The sequence below is a fragment of the Mauremys mutica genome, chromosome 4, assembly GCF_020497125.1.
Source record: "Mauremys mutica isolate MM-2020 ecotype Southern chromosome 4, ASM2049712v1, whole genome shotgun sequence".
Lineage (NCBI taxonomy): Eukaryota > Metazoa > Chordata > Testudines > Geoemydidae > Mauremys > Mauremys mutica.
Window position 1 is genome coordinate 134,225,508 of NC_059075.1, and position 20,775 is coordinate 134,246,282.

A 20,775-nucleotide genomic window follows, 5' to 3' on the forward strand; every position below is an offset into this window, starting at 1 on the left:
AAGGCGTCTCCAGCTGTGCACCCAGAATCACTGGTCACTATGGGAAAATCTTGACCTGGGTTTCCCTAGGGCGGGACTAGATCTCCAGGCATCTCTACGGTGGAAGCAGCTCGGGCTACAACGCAGTGAAGCTCACCCTATGATGCTCTTTGCACCCCAGCAATTGCTCCACTGGGAGTTTTAAAAGCTCACCTAGGACAGGATTGTTTGGCTGGCTTCTCTGGACGTGCCCAAGTGAAACAGGCAGACTCCTTTCTCTAGCAGCATGTGGTTCTTTGTTCCAGTGTTTTCCTGGTTGCATGAGGCCCAAGTAAAACCAAGCTCAATTGCTGCTGCTGCAGCTAACACAGGCTCCCCTTCCCAGAAGCAGTTCTTGGTCTGTCCACAGTGCACAGCCAGATGTATACTGGTGCATCCGGGGAAAACTTTCCCCACTCCCATAAGGCCTTAGCTGTTCCTACCACAAGGAGGCTGGTGGGTGGCTTCTCCCCCACATGGTGCAATGTCCTTGGGAGGTAGGAGGACTTGCTCACCCTGTTTCACAGACCCCATCAGCTCCTTCTCCACAAGTCCTATGTTACAACCCTGACAGTTTTGAAGCCCTGCTTTGAAACACGACTGAGCCGTGATTCCTATTCATGTGGGAGGGTGGGGCGGTGGGATGTATTACTCATGCTGTGTGTGGAATCTACCATGTTCCCAAGGCAGGATGAAATTCACCCCCGTGCAGAGGGCCAGCACACAGGCTAAGTGCTCATGTATCCTGCAAAGGGCTGAACTTCCAGGTCAGTAACCTCTAGGTCCAGATGTGTGGGCGTAACCACTGCATTTGGGGTAAGCGTCGGTGCGTTTTTGCAGCTGGGTAGTTCTATTTAAAAAAACAATTTGGGAGCAGTAGCTTAGATGGTCCCTACCCCAACCCTGCTGCCTTTCTCAACTGGGGCTAGGGACAGTGTCTGTAAAGCACCAAACATTCTCCTGTTTCCTTTTAAACAAGCCAACGGTGCGAACGTGGATTCACAACCTCGTGGGGCTTGGGTGGGTGGTGTGCGTGTGTGTCTGTCCAAGCCTAGACCGTGTGGGGTTTTAACAGCCTTTCCCCGTGCAAACCCTGAGCCTCTGCAGGAGGCTTAGAGCCTCTCGCCGGCTTTTCTAGGAAAGCGTGATAACAGGCACATCTGCTTATCGTTCTGCCAGCGAGAGAGGGGGAGAGCAAATATGTTAGCCCAGCGCAGTTCTTGGAAGCTGATGCGTTTCGGTTGAATCTGTGCAGGGAGGATGAGCCGCCCTTTGGAATTGCCTGCCGCGGGTTTGTAGTCGCTGCATGTCAGGAGCAGCTTGGTGCCTGGTTTATTGTTTCCTCTTTCGGAGCTCAGATTCTGGATTTGCTTCCCGCGGAGCTGCTGAAACACTTGAATGAGGGGCCGCCCGTGGCCATCGCGCTCTCCCTCTCTGAGGGAGGCAGGTTGGTTTATTCCTCATCTTATGTCGGCGCCCCAGCAGCGCTACATTCTTCAGGGCAGGGGACGGTTGTTTTGTTTTGTGATTTGTACAGCACCAAGCACAATCAGGCTCTGCTCTGGGGGAAGAGATAGCTCAGTGGTTTGAGCATTGGCCTGCTAAACCCAGGGTTGCCAGTTCAATCCTTGAGGGGACCATTTAGGGATCTGGGGCAAAAATCTGTCTGGGGATTGGTCCTGTTTTGAGTAGGGGGTTGGACTAGATGACCTCCTGTGGTCCCTTCCAACCCTGATATTCTATGACTGGAACTTCTGGGTGCAAACCTGTCATAAATAATAATGGTACTTAGGAGGAAACCTTGTCCCTCAAGCCTGTGCACTTAGTACCATGGGGAAAGGCAGAGGCTGGAGCCAGGAGAGCTGGGCTCTGTTCCCAGCTCTGCCACAGACTCCCTGTGTGACCTTGGGCAAATCACTTAAACCCAGGTGCACCCCTCTGCTTTCATGAGGGGACTGAGTTCCAGGGAGTCTCTTCTGGGAAGAGTAGAGAATGGGGGGAGAGGCTGGGTCCAGTGTCCTGCTCCCTGGGACTGCATAGAAGCCCCTCAGCCAGGGCTCTATAAGTGACTGGTTCCCTGGGTGACGCAGGGAGAGAGAGCCAGGCGATGAACCTGGCATGGTCCCCTGGCTCACCCCAAGGGTTTCCATTTGGAAATCCAAGTGGGAGTGACTTGGCAGCTGGGGGAGTAGGGCCAGCGCTGGGGTTTATTTGGTTTGCCGCCAGTTTGTCTGTTTTTAACCGTGTGATCTCCAAGCTGTGGAGGATTTCAAATAAAATGCAAACACCCCCCTGCCCCCATCTTGGAGCCAGGAGTTCAGGCTGCCTGGGGGTGTGGGCTGGGGCCCTCACAGGGTAGAGCTCATACCTAAGGCTACCGGTTATGCATGCACTACTTGCACAGCAAGTGAGATGCTTCTAACACAGAATACAGCCCCCTAGGCACAAGAGGAGGGGAAATTCTGCCCTGCTACCCCCATACAGCTCCACTGAAAGGGACTCTGAGACAGGACATCTGGGTGCCCTTCCCAGCTCCACCACAGACATTCTGCAAAGGGGGAGGAGCTCTTCAGGTCACCTTGGCTCACGCCGGATGGCTGTGGGGGGAGGGCGTCAGAAGGCTAGTGGCTGAAGAGAGTTGGGAAGCTGAGTTCTAGTCCCACCTCTGCCAGGGCCTTGCCCTGCGGCCTTGCCTAAGTCACTAAGGGCGAAGTTTTCGGAGATGGCGGCTGATTCTGGGTGCCTCGGGAGCCCGCCCTGAGCTGAACTGCCACGAGGTCAGTGGGAGTCGATGGGAACTGCAGCTGCTCAAAGCCTCTGGAAGAGCGGGCCCGAGGGGCCGCCTACGCAGGGCACCCGAACTCAGGGGCCCGTTCTGAAAGGGTTAGCCTGACCCTCCGTGCCTCAGTTTCCCCATCTGTAAAATGGGGGTGATACTGGCCTCCCTGCCAGGGTGTGGGCAAGCCCAGCGTGCTAACGTTTGCTCAGTGGCCCTGTGCCCTAGAAATCGCCTAGGCAGGCGGGGGTAGCGGAGGAGCGAATTTCTTACAGTGTCAGTTGAACGGAGACCGGGTTGTCGCGCTGGGTGCGCTGATATCTGCAGCCCCCTCCAGCGCACTGCCTGGCTCCTCCCAGGACCGTCCTGCAACCTGGGCCTTTCAACCCTTTTCAACCCGCTCCCCCAAGCCCAACCACCCGCCTTCTCCCACTGCAGCAGTGGGCTTGCTGTAGCAGGGTTGCTGCCTGGCTCCCATTCTCATCGCAGGGTGGTAGCGATTCTCCTCCAGGCCAGCTCGGTTATTCCTCACTGGGCACGGGAGGGGCGCTTGTCTGGTTTCCCCAGTGCCCAGCTATTTCTTTGCAAAGACCCCCCTGCTTTGAAATGCCTGCATGCTCTGGGGAGGGCTGGGTTCTCTGCGCCTCATGCTCTCCTCCCTCGTCCTTCCCTCGAAAGCAGCCTGCGGGGCTCCCAGCAGGCCCGCTGGCTTTCTGAGACTAGGATGCTGTCAGCTCCCCCGGCCCCACCCACGCCGGCTGCAACAGCAGCCGCCGCCCCCTCGCCTTTTGCTTTATGGATCCATTTCTCATTTGACCCAGTTAGCGGTGCCATCTGGTGCCTCCGCGCACGCAAAGAGGATTACGCAGCAGCCGGCAGGAGGGAAGGGAACTGGCGCAAAGAGACTCGCCCTCCTCCCCTGGCTAAGCCGAGGTGGGGGTTGGGTGCAGCGGGGAGGGTCCAGGCTTGGGCTCCCCTAGCCACGTGCGAGAAGGCGAAGATAATCAGCTGGCCCGTTTTGTGCATCTCCGCAGCGCAGAGGGCTACCCAAGCTCTGCCAGGCCAGCTGTAGAGAAACCCTGTGCCCTTCCCACCCGGCGTTCATTACCCAAGCTCGACCCCCACCCTGGGAGCTGGGGGAGTATCAGTTCCGCTAGCTCGGTTTTACAGGGGAAACTGAGGCACGGAGAGGTTGGTTTGTTTTAAGCGTCCTGCCCCAGATCACGGAGTGAGCCACTGAGTCCACTAGTCAACAATTCCTCCCTACAGAGAGCTTGATTCACTACTTCAGCACAGCCACTAGTGTGGAAGGCAGCAGCTGTTTGACAGAGCATAGCAACCGTGCAGAACAGGACAGGAAGTGGAGAATGCCAGAGCCAGTGAAACGGCCTCGGGATTTTAAGAAGGCAGAAGAGATGCACTGTCAGGACGCTTCGGCTCTTGCAAACAGTGCGGTTGCATTATGAATGCTCCCAGTCCCAGGCGAGCAGGAGCTTGGGTTTCTGTCTCCTTTGAAAGGTGGCACCTGGTAACAGGGTGGCCCTCCCTAATGACACGCACTGGGAGACGCGCTAGAGCTGCGTGAATTGGCCGGAGATACTCTCCGCGCGGTTCTGCTTGGATGCCAATGCACTCTGGCGTTTGTCCGCCTTTGTGATTTTTTATTCGTGTCCTTCAGTGCTTAAGCTTTACTCGCGCGTGTGCAAGGAGATGACCCGTCTGGACCTGTGTTTAAGGCACTGCACTCAGGAGACTCATGATTCTGATACTGCCACCGACTTTCTGGGTGACCTTGGGCACGTCACTTTCTCTCTGTGTCTAAAATAGGGGTAATGCTTCCTTTCTCCCTCCCTTCGCTTTGGGGGCAGAGATTCTCTCTTAGTATCTGTTTGTACAACACCTAGCACAGTAGAGCCCTGATCTAAGCTCTAGGGTGGTAACACAATGAATAAGAATAAGATGCTCACAAAAGATGGATATACAGCTTGAATATTTGCCAGAGGCGCATTGTAGATTCACTGGTAACATTTGCCGCTTATGTGCTGTTGGTCAGTTACATAAATCATCCGCTCCAGGAATGGAAACCGTACCCCGTGTCATTCCGATCACTAACCAATGCAGTGCCAGGTGGGACTCTCTGCAGCAAGGCATTTGTGAGCAACAGGCAGTCCAACTCCGAGTCCCTGAAGAAATTTGCAAATCACGGCGGTTAGCTAATGAATTTGAGACTCTCATGGACAACGGGCCAGGGCATTTAGCCAAAGTTTCTGATTAAATGATTCATTCTGACTTATTTGCCGTAATTGCCAACACCACCTCTGGCAGCACCTGAGCTTTCCCTGGAGGGCATCTGACTGCAGCCTTGGCCCACCCTTGTGAAATCAAACAGGACTGGAGCCTGCGATGGAACTAGCTGAGATCTCTCCAGCTAGTCTTGTCCATTTCCCCCTTGGTTACCTGTGACGCTGCAGGAGCCGGGGAAAGATTGCAAGGTTGGGTGCGTGTTAAGGAACGCAACAGTTTGCAAGAACCATGCAAACTCGGCAGCTGCTGGTAGAAGCAGCCAGTCTCTGCAACATGCCCTGAAGACAGCTGGAGGGAGGGCGTGAGGGCTGATGCAGGGTGCGATATGTGTTGCAGGGACAGTTTCCAGTAACGTTCAGAGCAGCTCAACAGCTCCTCCAGTCTGCTCTCCTGTCCCTAGCAGCAGCATCTCCCAGATATTTCAAAGGAAGGTGTGTGTGTGGGGGGGGGAAATAAACACAAGGCACCAGACCAGTGGTCCAATATACTGTATCCCAAAGGGAACCCTGACCCCAGCTGGAGAACAGCTCATGCCTTGAAGCATGAGAACGGAAGGTCTGGTCATCTTGGCTATGGTGCCTGCAGATGCTGTTGTTATTCTAGTGCTGTTAATTCAGGCTAGTGGGAAGTGACTGAAAGGCACTAGCCAATCTGAATGGTAGCAGGGCAATGGAGAGTCAGGCTCCTTCTGCCTCATTTTTTTTGTATTCTCCTGCATTTGCCTCTCTCATACCCTGCAGCAGTGAGTTCCCCAGGCTAACGATGCGGTGTCTGAAATAGCTATATGTAAGCTTGGAAGGATTAGATTTTATTGATCAGTGTTGGTAAAGGTTGATTTCACCCTACACACACAAACCCATGAAACAATATTTCCATCCACCATAATCACAATGTACAGCGAGGCAAAGTAAGGAAAATGCTGCTCTGGAACTTAGTAGGGATTGATGTCAGGATATTTACTTGGTATATTTTGACCTGTGATGTTGATAATTTGTGCTTTTAATGGTTATAAAGCTTTAACTTTGACTTGCAGTGCCTATTGTCATTAAATAAATATTGCCTCTCCCCCCATAATTTCATGTAACTGTGAAAATGTAAATTTGATAAGAAAATGCTTAAAAATAAACATCCATTGTATCTGTCAAAATTATAAGAAAATAAAAATCTAATTCTGCCAAGCCTAGGTATATGGTCCTTTTAGAATCCTTTCCTAGCTGTTGCTGTTTTCATGTATAATGATAATTCTCTTCTTACTCTTAAACCCTCCTCCTCCATAACAGTGTGTCAGCATTTTCCACTTCCGCATCTTAAGTTTGACACTGAATTTGGGTCCATGCATGTATTTAAATGTCAGTTATCATCCCATCCACACAGTACTTTAAGCACATCAGGCCTGACAAAGCATGCGCCTCATTAATCTGTGGCGTTCCATGGGACTGGATTTATGCCCGCTGAGGGTCTGGCCTGGCGAATGAGAGAGGATCAACAGAGCTCAGAAGAACAGAGACCCATGCTGGTCTGGACAGGTTTAAGCCACGGGTGCATAGGTTGTGGAGCATGCAGACTTTTCAAGGAGCCTGGGCCTCAGGCTGAGTTCCCCATAGGTTGCACGCAGCCCTGTGTGGGTGTCTGAGCTCATAAGCCCTGCTCGTGTGTGCCTGTGGGGATTGGTTCTGCTTTGAGCAGGAGGTTGGACTAGATGACCTTCTGTGGTCTCTTCCAACCCTGATAGTCTATGGTGGGTGCATGCTCCTCCATTTGAACCTGCTTGAGAAGACGCGTGGCATTTCCATTCAGACCTGTTAGTGCTGTGTTTGCCTTCTTGACATGCACGTTCAGGTCAGAGTAATCCACTGACACGGTCCTGTCTACACTGTAATCTCTGTCTAGACTCTATAACACGGTAGTCCTCCCACATGGATAAACTTGGTTTGCTTTGCAAAGTAGGTAGGACTGAGACAGACTCTCAGACCATGCCACCACCGTGGACACCCCAAAGCAAGGGAGGTATCATCCCTATTTAACACATAGGGAAACCGAGGCACAGCGACGCCGTGTCACACAGGCAGTCACTGGCAGAGCTGGGGAGGTGGAACCCAGGTGCCCTGACTTTAACCCACTTCTCCTGTGCATTAACCTTGAGACTAGGCTTATTCCCATTCCACAATTGCTCTTCATATTTCTGTAGCGAGGAGGCTTGGAGGTGGGCACAGAGCACCGAGGTGATATGTGCTACGGGGCTTTGGAGACATGATACATGGAGCCTCATGGACTATTGGGCCATATGTGGCATGGGACCTTAGAGACCATTTGTTAGGACACAGGATGGGACCTCTGAGCCTGCTGGGGGTACCCTACTGCCCTATGGCCTTTGCCAGTTGGCTGAGGATGGGGTGGAAGACCTGCAGTTGAGGGATGTTTAAAGCATCTCCATTATGTCTGCCCTGAAGTCTTTGTTGGATTCTACCCATCCTTCCCACAAATAGGAAAGTTCAGCTCCTCCCAGAAGATCCCTGGTTTTCTCCTCCTTGTGGCCATAGAGGTATCTCAGATGTCTTCCAGCTATTGCGGGGTGAGTTATCTCCCCTCATACCTCCTGTGGAGCAGTCTCAGGATGCTGACCCGAGCTGGGTGTCAGTGGCGCGCCAGTGGACCCGCAGCAGTGTCTGAGCCTGAGTGCAGAAGCAAGGATGTGGGAGCAAGACCTATTGACGTCTGCGCTGCAACCATCAGTGCCGGTGCCTACAGCACTCCCGTGGCCCTGGGTTCATGAGGTGGTGGATGGGACCTTTGGCCCGGGCTAGGCAGCGGCAGCCCTGGTGGAATGAGGGGCCCTGCCCTGGAGAAGCCTGAATGGCACGGTGAGCCAAACGGCACCCTCAATGCCCCCTGCCATGGCGACAGGGCCAGCTGGCTGCTGCCAGGGCCCTGGGCAGACAGTGCCTGTCCCACTGCCATAGCTACATGCTGCCCCTTCTCCCCATGGCAAGACCCCCCAGCACCCCCAAAGATGCAGCCGGCTTGGGGGAGGGCAGCACCCCTGCGGATGGGGCGCTCCCAGCTGGTGTGACCCTGACAGCACCTCCTGGGTGGGCTGCCCCACTGCAAACCCTTCCCATCCCCTGCAGGGCTACTGGGGTAACAGCCCCCCACCCGGACCTTCATCCCTTCCCTCCTCCTCCTCCTTGCCCCTGCCTCTGCCCCTGCTCCCTCCGCCCCGGCTGGCCCTGGCCACGGATGCGAGAAGCTGCTGCCCCCTGCCGGCTCTCCGCTGCACCAGCAGCCCCCGCCTGGACGGGCCGGCACCGGCTCCGCCCCCTGCCCGGCACCGGCTGAGGCCCCGCCCCGCCGCAGCCGGCTGTCAGTCACGCGCCTCTGGGCCCTTCCGGATGGGTGGGGCGAGGAGGGGGTGCGCTGGGCCGGGCGGCAGGTAAGGGGGCTGGCGCTGCCCGGAGCTCGTGGCATGCAAAGGTGGGGGCGGGAGGGGACAGGCCGGGGAGATGCAGCAGGGCAAAGGGAGAGCCGGCAGGTTTGGGGAGGGGGGATGCAGCAGGGCAAAGGGAGGGTCTGGGGTGGCGGCAAAGGGAGAGGGGGCGCAGCGAGGTAAGGGGGGTGCAGTGGGGTAAGGGGAGAGGGGGCGGGGGGATGCAGTGGGGTAAAGGGAGAGAGGGCGGGGGGTGCAGTGGGGTAAGGGGAGAGGGGGCGGGGGATGCAGTGGGGTAAAGGGAGAGAGGGCGGGGGGTGCAGTGGGGTAAGGGGGTGCAGCGGGGTAAAGGGGTGGGGTGGGGTGCAGCAGGGTAAAGAAGAAGTGGAAGCTGGCAGGGGAGGTACTGGAAAGGGAAGGGTGGCCAGACTAGGGGAAGTCAGGAGTCTCTCTGGGGCCTGCAGCAGGACTGCAGGGGGGTGGGTTAGGGGAAAGCGTAGCAAGCAAAGCCCAGCAAGCTGCAGGGATTGTACGCTAGCCCGCAGGGTTTTCTTGCAGGGCTTGAGTTTGAGCCTGTGCTTGTCCTTCCTCAGGACCTAGCTGTAGGGCTTCGCAAAGCCTCCTGAGAGGGTGATGAACACGTCTCGGGAGTGACGCCTCACCAGCAGCAGCCATTGCACACACTGCCCAAGCGCTGTGGAGTTTTTGGTGGTGAGCAGGGCCATGCACTAACAATGGGGGACCTGGGAGGGGGTGTTATGTGTACGCGGATGGAGAACTCTGCGGGTAAAGGGGGACGCTGGCACCAGGTTAAAAACAATAAGTGCCTCTAGCAATAACCCTATAGACAACGAAGTGCTAATTTCTCACTATGCGTGCAGGCCCTGATCCTGCAATGGGCTCCCTGCAGGCAGATCCCTGCTATAGGGGGTCAATAGGCCGATACCTGTGCTGAGCCTGTTGCAGGATTTTAGAGCCTTATTCATTGCATTTCTTTTCTGCTTGGACAATGCAGGCTGACTTCTATGAGTCTAGTGCGTACATAAGATAGATGTTACAATTCTAATTTTTTTTTTTTGGCCTTTGAGCGCAAGGAGACTCCATGCCTGTCTGCTACGGTGTCCGTTCCAGATGGGCTTTAAGGACGAGTCTGAGTGCTGTCCCTCATGCAGACTTTACATTTGTTCTTTCTTTGTTGGGCTTTCCCACCCCGAATCCGAAATAAGCCTTCAAGGTTTGTAAGCCATCTGTGCTCTGTCTGGAGGATACAGACAGAACCACAGAAATGTAGGGATGGAAAGGCCCTCAAGAGGCTTCCTGTTCCATCCCCCCACGCTGGGGCAGGGATAAATAAATCATGGATACCAGGATTAATGATGCCATGGCCTAGACTAATACTGTGGGGTTTGGGCTGCCGGTGGGGAATGTTTGCATCCAAGCACGACAGTATTTCCTAGGACCATTCTGCCTCCTTTCCCCCAAACCTGGCTCTCGACTGGCTGCCAACATCCCTTCAAAGGAGGAGAGACCTGATAGTGGATTGGTAGCTCTTTGGGGCGCGGACCATTTTTGTTGATGTGTAACACCTAACGCAATGGGCTCGTGGGCCATCACGAGGTGCGACGGTAATACAAACAGTAAACAGTGGTGGGGCCTGGGATGAGTCCTGCACAGGACTCTGTCAAGCTGCTCCCTGTGGCTATGGGTCTTTGGGTAATTCCCTGTAGCCGATAAAGGCCCATTGTGCTCATCTGAGATGCATCCTCCTGGCTAAGGGCTTCCAGGGCGTTTCCTGACTCCAGAAAGCTCGGGGGTCTGCTCCCGAGCCAAGATCTGGCCTTTGCTGTTGATTTCAATGTGTGTCTTTATCCATCTCAAGAGAGTTTTTGTATGTGCTGCGTATTGCAAACTCGTGCTCTGAGATACTTGTCTACGGCAGAGATTCTTTCATGGATTAAGCTGCTGGGGGAGGTCTCTGTGCCAGCGTCACAGAGGAGAGATTTGAGACAGAGCTGGGCTGTTTTTTCTCACATCCCCAAATGGCGCAATGTTAATTATTATTCGTGTTACCGCTGCACCCAGGGCTCATTGTGCTAGGGGCCGTGAGCCGTCTCTGAAGCGACGTCCTCATCTGGGCGTTTCTGTGGCAGCAGCGTGGCCGTGAAGATGTGTTGGCATTTCCTTGAGCCTAGTACTCTTATTGGTGTCAGGCTAATGCCTAGGGTTCCAGGTGAGATCAGGGCCCCAGTGTGCTAGGAGCTGTACGTGCATGTAGTGAGGAACGATGCTTACTATCTAAATCGGTGAGACAGACAAAGGGGAGGAGAAACAAAGCATTACCATCCCCATCTTGTAGGTGGGGGATGGAGGCACAAAGAGGGTGACTTGCCTAAGGTCATACAGGAGTCAGTGGCAAGACAGGGAACTGAATCCAGGTCCCGAAGGCCAGTGCCTAAACCACAGGCCCGTCTCTCTCTCTCTCTCTCTCTCTCTCTCTCTCTAGTAGATGCAACAACACGACAGGGCAGTGGCGAGGTGTGTGGGCTTTAATCCCTGCCCAGGTTGCAGGCAGGTATTACCTAGCACTGCAGGGGGCTGTGTCCTTCTCTGGCACCTTTTGTCTCAGCGCCTCACAAACATTACCAAGATGTCTGCCTCACGCCCGGGGACTTAGGAGGGTGAAGGGAGGCGCATCATCCCTGTTTTAACAGATGGGGAAACTGAGAGAGGGGACTGGCCCACATTTGCACTGGGGCCATGACTCTGTCTTGGGCAAATCGCTTCCCCCTTTTTTGTGCTTCCGTTTTTCCCCATCTGTCAAAAATGGGGGTGAAGTTATTGCTGCAGGGCGCTTTGGGCTCTGTGGCTGGGCCGCGCTCTCTGAGCGCAGCGATGCGTTGGAAAGCAGATGCTCAGCGAGTGCCTAATAGATGCACCCAGGCTTGTTTTTAAATGCGCAGTTTCCCTATGCAGCATGGGTAGCTTTTTAAAGTATCCCCCTCCTGAGTGCATTACCCATTATTCATGCTCATCGGTTTAAACGCTAAGGATCCGATCCCTTACCTGTTACGCCTTCCCTTGACCCTAATGGGCATTGGGTGGGGCCTGAAGCAGCCTGCTAGGCTACATACCAATGGCTTGAATATGTTTCCTCGGCTTGAATTGGATGTCACGGTCAGTCTCATGACTCATGTTATACGCCGTGGTACCAATTTGGGGGCTTCACATCCTTCCCCCCCGGCTGGAATTTGGCAGCTGAATGGGAGAAATTGATTTGAATCTTAAACTTAAATCTAAAATCTACGATCTTGTTCTGATTGTTTGTTTACGGCCGAGAGGGTTAGCCAAGACGTTGTCTTCCTGATGAAGATCGGAGCCACCCCTCTGTCTCCCCTCAAGCAGCTGCTTCCGACGCAATGAGTAACACGACCACTCCCACCTCCGCCGGGACCTCCAGTGACTCCTTAGTAGGGTACGTCCTGGTGCCCTTCTTCCTCATCACCGTCATCGGCATCGTTGTGGTGGTGGTAAGAGACTTGTTTTTGTTTGGGAGCCCCCATGGTGCGATCCTCTAGGTCGCTGGTTCAAATCCAGGCATTGACCAAAAGTTGTAACCGCCTCGGTGGCTGCTGGTCCCAATGCAGATCACGTTGGGAGCTCTGGCAGAGACCAAGGGCTGAATGGGCCCCATGGAGACCACACTCTTCTCTCGCCCCTAGACGTGGTCTCTCCAGGTTGGGGCTGACCTATGCCGGTGTGTGTTGAGCTGGAGTTGCTGCTGCCTGGGCTGTCCCTGCTCTGTGGCTAGAGGATGTCAGACCACCCGAGGGGTGGCCATGTGAGGCCTTTCCCCAGCACTGACGTCCCCAAAGAGTTGGGGAGAGTGCGATCCGGGAGGGTGCGGTTCTCTGCTGGCCTGGCAGAATCTGCACTGTTGGTACAGTGCCTGGTGGCTTCTTGTCTCTGACCTTTGGCTGATTGCACTCCCGCTGGGAGGGCACTGGGCATTCAAATACAACCACAGAAGTGCCTCGACTCTTTCTCAGTTGTTAGAGGCCTCCACAAACACCTGGCTACATCTGGCTCCTGAGAGCCGGGCTGGCCCAGGCAGCTTGCTCAGTCAAAGAGCTCAGATCTAAAACCAAAACCCGAGAGACCCTCGCGCCCCAAACAGTTTTGTTCGAATCGAGGCGGGGAGACCTGCGGTGGGGTTGCATGTGAAGGGAGGATTCATTGTAAGTGGGCACCATCCCTGGGGTAGTGTCTTGTAGACTATAAATGGGGTGAGGGGATCGGATGGCCTTTTAAAAATTTTTAAAGGACGTGTGCTCTAGCTTGATCACAAGGCATGGACTCAATGCAGGAATCATTGGGTGAGGTTCTCTGGCCTGTCCTGTGCAGGAGGTCCTAGAGAGCAGATGGTTCTAATGGTCCTTCCTGGCCGATGGTGATGGGGTCCAGAGCCTTTCGTCTCTGCCAGCTGGATGGGTACTGCTTGCAGGCCACCCAGCAGCTGTCTGTGAAATGAGCGGATTTATCCGCTTCCTGCTGAATGTGTGTCCGGGTCACAAATCAGATGCCAGCGCTGGCAGCTTGATGGCAGTGGTATGGACTGAGCTTCTTTGGAACAGGCTCTTCCCAGGTGGCCAACTCCTCGCCAACACCTAGGGCCAGTGTCTCCAAAGAGCTCAGCCTCCAGCATGTGGAGCTGTCCTGAAAATCCGGCGTCAGGTGTCTGGAGATCTCCGGCCAGGCCCATTGACAGGGGATGCTATGGGGGGAAAGATAGTCCTGCCGCCATCCAAATGGAAGTCTCCAGGTCTGGCCAGCCCCTTTCATTAGCGCCAAACTCACTTTAAATATGATAACGCCAACCCATGGGCTGTGTGGTTGCTCACTACATGCTTTTCCCCCCCCCATTGCAGATGATGTACATTCAGAAGAAGAGGAGGTAAGTGCTAAGTTTGGGGGCTGCTGGTATGTTGGGGAGAGGATGTCTGTTTTTGCTTTGGCTGGAGAAGAGGGGTGGTCATATGGCATCTGCAGCACTGGCCTAGCTGGAGTAGATCCAGACTCACTTGGGGGAGCCACGGGGGCCTTTGTGTGTCTGGGAGAGAACTCACTGGCTGTCCTCACTCGGTCCCTTTAGATTTAGGGCCTTCCCCTTAGATCAGGAATGGTGCTAAGGGAAGGGAGGGTGTGCAGTGAGAATTAACCTCTGTCCCCTGGGTCTGTCCACGTCCACCTTCTGTGGCAGTGAACACCTTCCAGCTGACTTGGATCCTCGGCTCTGTGACGCCAGATCCTTTGTGTGCGGCTGTGACCTGTGGTGGCAATAGCTGTGGGCTCAAATGCTGCAGTCCTTGCACAGGCCAAACTCCCATTGACTCATCATTGTGCTCGGTCCCAGTGTGCTAGGCACTCCGCTGCCCCGAGGAGCTTAGACCTGAGTGTAAGAGGAGCCAGCAGGTGGATTGAACAAAGAGACGGAGGAGGAGAGCGGGGTAACAGCGAGATGGTAGCTTTGAATGAGGAAGGAGTGCTGGCTTTGGCCCATGGGCTCTAGACCTGGGGTGAGATTTTCAAAGCTGTTTAGGCATTCAAATTAAGGCAAGGAACGTGTCTACATCCCCTAGGCGGCTCTGGAAATCTCAGCCCCCGTGACTATCTCCCCCCCTCCCCCCACTGGCCATGTGATCCTATCGTCAGCGTCACCCTTGGGTCATTGGCGGGGCTGCGGGTTCCCAGAGCAGCCTCACAGTCCCCTGTCTCTGCGTGTGTCAGGTTTGACAGGTTACGTCACCACCTGTTACCGATGTACAGCTACGACCCCGCAGAGGACTTGCACGAGGCTGAACAGGAGCTGCTGGGGGATCCAGACGACACCAAGGTGAGCTGCTCAGGTCCAGAGGCCACGCGTGAGGGCGGCTGTGGGCGGGCGGCATGAGTGGGCGTGATGCCACTTGGAGCCGGTCGTCCCCAGCGCAGGTCACGTTTGGTTTTGGGGTAACGTGCTTGCCGGAGAGGAACGTGGGGAGGCACTTTACCGAGCATCCAGGCTGCTCCGGCCAATGTTCCTCATCCTAAATCATCTGCTGTAGAAGATCTGCCCAGGAGAGCACTGTGCATTCAGCAGTGTTGTACAAGAGACACGGGGGATGGGGTCTGAGCACAGGACCAGAATCAGTGCTTGAGTGGCTAGTTATGTGGGCAAGTAACAACCTTTTGGTGCCACTGTTGGCCTGTAATCACAGGGTGATTCAGGTTTCTGTGTAGTCTCCCAGGGAGTTTGCTCCTGCAGGTGAAGTCCTAAGGGCTGTTGTAAATGCTACGTTTCAAAGGGCCACCGTCAACTTGGCAAACCACATTTTTGGTCTGGAAACTTTGTATCTAGTATTGTTAATGGTAACAGTGGAGATCACTGTCACCAGCGTTTTAGCAGCACAAGTTGGGGGTTGTGGTGGAGAATCAGCTCGACATGAGTGACGCTGTGGCCAAAAGGGTTAATGCGATCTTGGGATGCAGAAATGGGAATTTTAAGTAGGAGCAGAGAGGTTGTTTTACCTCTGGATTTGGCACTGGTGCGACTGCTGCTGGAATCCTGTGTCCAGCTCCAGTGCCCACAATTCAAGAAGGATGTTGATCAGTTGGAGAGGCTTCAGACGGGCCATGAGAATGATCAAAGGAACAGAAAACCTGCGTTATAGTCAGACTCAAGAAGCGCAGTCTATTTAGCTCAACAAAGAGAAGGTCAAGGAATCACTGACTTGATTACAGTCTATAAGTACCTACAGGAGGAACAAATAGTTAACAATGAGCTCTTCACTCTAGCAGATAAAGGTTTAACACGATCCAAGGGCTGGAAGTTGAAGCTAGACGCATTCAGATTGGAAATAAGGTGTACATTTTTAACCGTGAGAGTAATTAACCATTGGAACAGTTTCCCAAGGGTCATGGGGGATTCTCCAGCACTGATCATTTTTCAGTGAAGCCGGGATGTTTTTCTACAAGATCTGCTCTAGGAATTATTCTGGGGAAGTTCTCTGGCCTGGGTTACACAGGAGGCGATAATCACAATGGCTTCTTTTTGCGTTGGAACCTATGAATATATGAAATGAACAGTCCTTTCTCTGGCAGCTCATTCCGTGTAGTCACTTCAAAGGATTTCCTTGGTATTGTCAGGCTCCAACCTTGCAAACGTTTTACCATGTAACTCACTGGGTCTATTCCCAGGTAGAGTTACCTTTGTGTTTGCAGCACTGGTATTTCCTCTGCTGAAAAGAGCCGTAAAGTTTAACGAGAGAGCAGAAAAACTGTGTCATTTGCTTTTGAAAGGGTTTTAACCAGATGTTCTTTTTAAAGGGGCTCTGTCAGAAATAGGATTTTTTTTTGCACTTGGTCCATTTAAAAAAAAAAAATTCACATTGACTGTGTTCCTTTAAATATCACTGCTGTTACTCAACAGGAACCATTGAATGGAAATGGAGGGATATTTAAAAAAAATCTGGCATCAGAAAAAAATACTAAGAAATACCCACTTGCCTCTCAAAAATGTGGTTTTGAAAACTTCCTCTGCTGTAACTAGAGCTTTAACCCGTAATACGTCAATTACCAGGATCAATAAAAATCTGTACAAGATTTTCCCCCTTCCTCATATTGATCATCCTGTCCTTTTAGAATATGCCTGTAGTGACATGACCCCTGGGTGAAAGGAGGCTGCACAGCTGAGGGAATAAGGCATTGAATTGTGGGTCAGGAAAGCTGAGTTCTGTTCTCAGCTCTGTAACTGACCTGCTTGGGTGTCCTTCGCTTCGCTCTGTTTCCCCATCTGTGAAATGGGGATAATATCAGGCTTTGTAATGTGCTTTGAGATCTCTGGTTTAAAAACCCTATATAAGAATTAAGCATTTATTATGATGATGATGCACTTTAAATATGTAGAACATTCTGAATCCATAACTATTTAATGTAAACTCTCCAGAATAAAGTGGGCATATACCGTTTAAAAATCACATCTTAAATTAAATGAATGAATAATACTGTAGATTACAAAAACTGTACAAAAGTTCAGATCTGACTTTCCATTATTTGTACTGCTTTGCATTTCATTCCACTTGGATGATGAAAACAGGTCAGTTTCCCATTGTAGTTCTCATGTGTTAGCCCAAGGCTGCAGTGTTTGGGTTGCAAATACAGCAGGGGAATTTTTAACTTTAATTATATTGAATTTTTTTTTTTAAAAAACCCTGGCTTTCACAAAACCTAAATGTGGGGCCTCAAGCTCTAATTTAAAGGGTGTGATGGACGGGGAGTTGAGAAGAGGCCAAGCGCTGTAGATAAACAACATCGGCCGTGTGGAAATTAGGTCAGTGACTCAGCCTGAGTGTGGTGTGGCTGATTGCTGGGGCCGTGTTAGCGCTGAGATGATCACCAACAAAGCTGCGTGATCTTGTTCAGGCCAACTGTCCTAGGCATGAGCCTAATGCACTAGATCAGAACTAGAGGGAAATTTAGATCAAAAGGGTTTAATCCTTGCCTGTTTCTACTCGCCTTCTTAGTAAGTAAGTCTACACTAAAACATTGTCAAGCCAGCTATGTCGCTAAGGGGTGTGGCAAATCCACGCGCTGGGTGACACGGTTAAGCCGATCTATCTCCCGGTGTACACGGCACTAAGTTGACGGAAGAATTCTACACTGGGGTTTAGTTCGGCTTAACTATGCTCACACCTCTGAGTGACGTAACTAGATTGACCTAACTTCATAATGTAAACCAGCCTATAGCACTTTTCTGAGCTAGATTGCTGATTCAAATCCCGCCTGGCTCAGCAGCAAGCTGTGCATTTACTCTCCGGCAGCACTGTGGTGCCCCCTGGTGAAATGAAGTGGTTTAGACTCAGTTCCATTCCAAGTGGGCTAGTGCACACGCTGCACAAACTTGTGCTGCAAGTGGTGCTAATTTGGGGCAAGCAGACTCCGCAGAGGCCATGATTTGACTGGCTCAGAGAGACAATCCTTTGGCCAGGGGAAGGTGCTGGGGACATTTCCCCTGTGCTTGCCCATGTTCTGCCTGTTCTGGGCACAAACCGAAGGCTTGGGTCTGCAGGGTTGTGTAGGTTTTACAGGGTGGTGGAAACGAATTCATGAAAATAACTGGTTTGGGCAGGCAATGGGGCCTGTGATATTGGGCTTCAACTGAACTTGAACGCACGTTCCACGAGAGAAACTGACCACTCCAGCTGATCTGGCTTCTCCAGCATCTCAAGAGCTGCCTCTTATTACATGCAGTTGAGGAATGCTGTTTGCTGCTATCTCCTTGCTAGCCAGACAGCATCCAGAGTTTCTCCTCTGTGGCTTGGACTGATGCATAGGATTTCCAGTGCATCAGCTCATTTTCAGGTCATGACGCGTGGAGAGGGGGAAGGAAAACCAGCCCCTCATGATCCAGACTGCGTTTGTTTCTTTTCACCGCCTCAATGGACACTGGGAATTCCCGAGTTCTAATGCTGATGCCTTCCATGCCTCTGGAAAGTTGCTTAATCTAAGGGGGGATATGATAGAGGTATATAAAATCATGAGTGATGTTGAGAAAGTGGATAAGGAAAAGTTATTTACTTATTCCCATAATACAAGAACTAGGGGTCACCAAATGAAATTAATAGGCAGCAGGTTTAAAACAAATAAAAGGAAGTTCTTCTTCACGCAGCGCACAGTCAACTTGTGGAACTCCTTACCTGAGGAGGTTGTGAAGGCTAGGACTATAACAGTGTTTAAAAGAGAACTGGATAAATTCATGGTGGTTAAGTCCATAAATGGCTATTAGCCAGGATGGGTAAAGAATGGTGTCCCTAGCCTCTGTTTGTTAGAGGATGGAGATGGATGGCAGGAGAGAGATCACTTGATCATTGCCTGTTAGGTTCACTCCCTCTGGGGCACCTGGCATTGGCCACTGTCGGTAGACAGGATGCTGGGCTAGATGGACCTTTGGTCTGACCCAGTACGGCCGTTCTTATGTTCTTAATCTCTGTGCCTTGGTTTCCTTATCTGACCGAGAGGTTAACCCTGACGTTGCTTTTGTGCCCACAGGAGGTTGAAGGGGGTGTGTGTGCCTGGCACTTTGAAGGCAAATAAGCATGTATTGTTTGTTGCAGGTGATGCGAGGCTGGGGTGGATACCAGCCCCATCGGACTCCGCTCATGGACATGAAAGCGTAACGCAGCTCGGCAACCAGTGTCCAGGCGATGTACTAACCACCTCCACCCCTCTCCCTTCTTGTTGATTTCTGTGCTAACGTCAAGTTCTCCCACATGGAGTTAATTGTTTAAAGCTCCACCCTCCGTTTTGCTTGACTTCTGCCCCCCCTTCCCATTCTGCCCTTTACAAGGTACGGCGGGTGGGCGTAGTCCCTGCTGGCTTTAGCTCCCGAGCGCTGTCAGCCCGTGCTGCCCCGGAACGTTCCCGCCGGTGAAGCACTGAAGGCATGGGCTGAGTCTTGGGTTTGCACGTTTTGACCAGGAACAGCTCTTTCCTCCTCTTGGTTGCGGATATAAAACCCTCTGAGCCTTTTCACTTGGGCCCAGAAGAGAGGCTGTCGATCCTGAGAGTGTGTTGGTGAAACTCCATCGCTGGGTGGCTCAGAGACTCAGCCCCAAGAAACCTGGTTTATCACAGCCTCCCCTTCGGTATAAGCCATTTAAAACCAACGCAGTTGTGGTATTGCAGGTGCATCTGCTGACTGCACAGAGAACAAACCTCCTGCCATGCTGCCTATCTATCGACGCACATGCTGAGCGTGTTCCTTTGCATGGGGCAGTCCCATGCACAAATCTGATTATTGTATCTCTTGCTCACCTGTATGGGGACCTAGTTTAATGGAGCCTTTGCTGCGATCTTGAAATAGCTGACAGCAAGCATGTTTCCGTCAGCCCTGCAAAAGGCCATTCAGATGGGTGCATTTGAAACAGTCCTTTGATTCCAGTCACCCCAGGGCAGGGATGGGTCCAGTTTGGCTATGCAGTAAAAACCGGGTGAGCTTAGCAGAGCAAAACTGTCTGTCTTTGCATTCAGCCAAGAGGCCTTATGTATTTGCCAAGGAGGAGAAAAGTCTTCCTGGCACAAAAGCTACTGGATAGTAAAACAACCGCACTCTGTAATAGTTCAGCAAGGTGGATCTTTCTACGTGGATGATTTTTGTATTCAATAGTAGCTCATCTCTATATTTTGTAAATAAAAAGGCACCGTGAATGTGAGTGTCTCTGGCAAGATCTCATTTTTTTTTTTTTTTTTTTTTTGGTAATCTGCAGTTCCTATCTTTCTGCTTAGAGCAGTGAAGTGCAGCTTGTGTTGTGTTAACCCTTTGTCAACTGCAGAGCTGGGCCGGGGACGTCCTGACTGAAAAGGTAATGTGTCCTCTGAGCAGAACAGAAACCTCACCACCACCTGCCTTGTAGTCAGGTCCACTGATCTCTCCGGACTATGGCACGGAGTGTGTGTAGGGGGGAAGGTGGGGCCTTGGCTCAGTCCTGTCTGCTCGCTCTTTAGAGAATCCCTTATGTCCAGGACTCTCCTCACACTCCACTATCCCTGCACTGAATGCAGTAGAGACGGGTGCTGATGCTGAGTGCTTCATGCAAGCAGGTTGCATGTGGCTGTGACCCAGTGAGAAATCATCTTCTGCACCAGGAGCTCCTAGAGTAAAAAAGCTGTTTTTGTTTGCCTCCTTCAAACTGGGTGACAGGGAGCTTAGGGGGGAAAAAAATCTACATGGCATAGCTCTTGACTGCTAAAACCATTCGTGGTTATAATGATGCTGAAGTTACAGGCATACATTAGTCATTCAAATTGGTAACCATTCCAAACATTAATTTAAAAAAATCCCTCAAACGTTAGAAACCCAGAAAATGCAGAGTTAGGGCTGCATGCTCAACTAAGGTGCCTATATCACCTTAATTCTGACCCTTTCGATGCCTCCTCACCATCTTCTTTTGTTTGAAAACTGGCCTTGCAGTTTGTTCCGTTAGATAGGTGTCTCTGAATATGCTGCCTCATTCCTACAGTAGCCTTTGCTGTTTTCACAGCGGTTCTCTGTCGTGATTAGTGCCTGTGAGGCCTGTCTGGAGACATGATAGCAACAGGGGTGCCATATGGAATTGTAGTGCTCAATCCTGTGAAAGTGCTGAGCACCTGGGAAGAGCCTTCAGCCCCTGGCAGGATCGGGCTCTCATGGAGGAGTGGGGAATGATAATGTAGCAAAATC

At 52.2% G+C, this 20,775-nt stretch overlaps 1 protein-coding gene across 3 annotated transcripts; it reads left to right on the forward strand.

Moving 5' to 3' along the window:
• Positions 1-8,435: 8,435 nt before the first annotated feature.
• On the forward strand, positions 8,436-19,783 carry SMIM29 (small integral membrane protein 29). Of its 3 annotated transcripts, none has more exons than XM_045016398.1 (6): positions 8,436-8,528; positions 9,116-9,233; positions 11,861-12,049; positions 13,448-13,473; positions 14,307-14,412; positions 18,671-19,783. In XM_045016398.1, the coding sequence occupies exons 3-6, from the start codon at positions 11,939-11,941 to the stop codon at positions 18,731-18,733; spliced, it is 306 nt and encodes a 101-aa protein (XP_044872333.1). In that variant the 5' UTR covers positions 8,436-8,528; positions 9,116-9,233; positions 11,861-11,938; the 3' UTR covers positions 18,734-19,783. The 3 variants fall into 3 exon arrangements, with proteins under 3 accessions (XP_044872333.1, XP_044872335.1, XP_044872334.1); XM_045016400.1 differs by having other exon boundaries at positions 9,116-9,232; positions 11,852-12,049; XM_045016399.1 differs by lacking the exon at positions 8,436-8,528 and adding an exon at positions 8,551-8,569.
• The last annotated feature ends 992 nt before the right edge of the window (positions 19,784-20,775 follow it).

Coding starts and splice junctions, on each gene's coding strand:
- SMIM29 (XM_045016398.1), top strand. CDS start 11,939: ATGAGTAACACGACCACTCCCACCTCCGCCGGGACCTCCAGTGACTCC. Junction 13,474..14,306: donor TACATTCAGAAGAAGAGGAG/GTAAGTGCTAAG, acceptor TGCGTGTGTCAG/GTTTGACAGGTTACGTCACC. Junction 14,413..18,670: donor GGGATCCAGACGACACCAAG/GTGAGCTGCTCA, acceptor TGTTTGTTGCAG/GTGATGCGAGGCTGGGGTGG.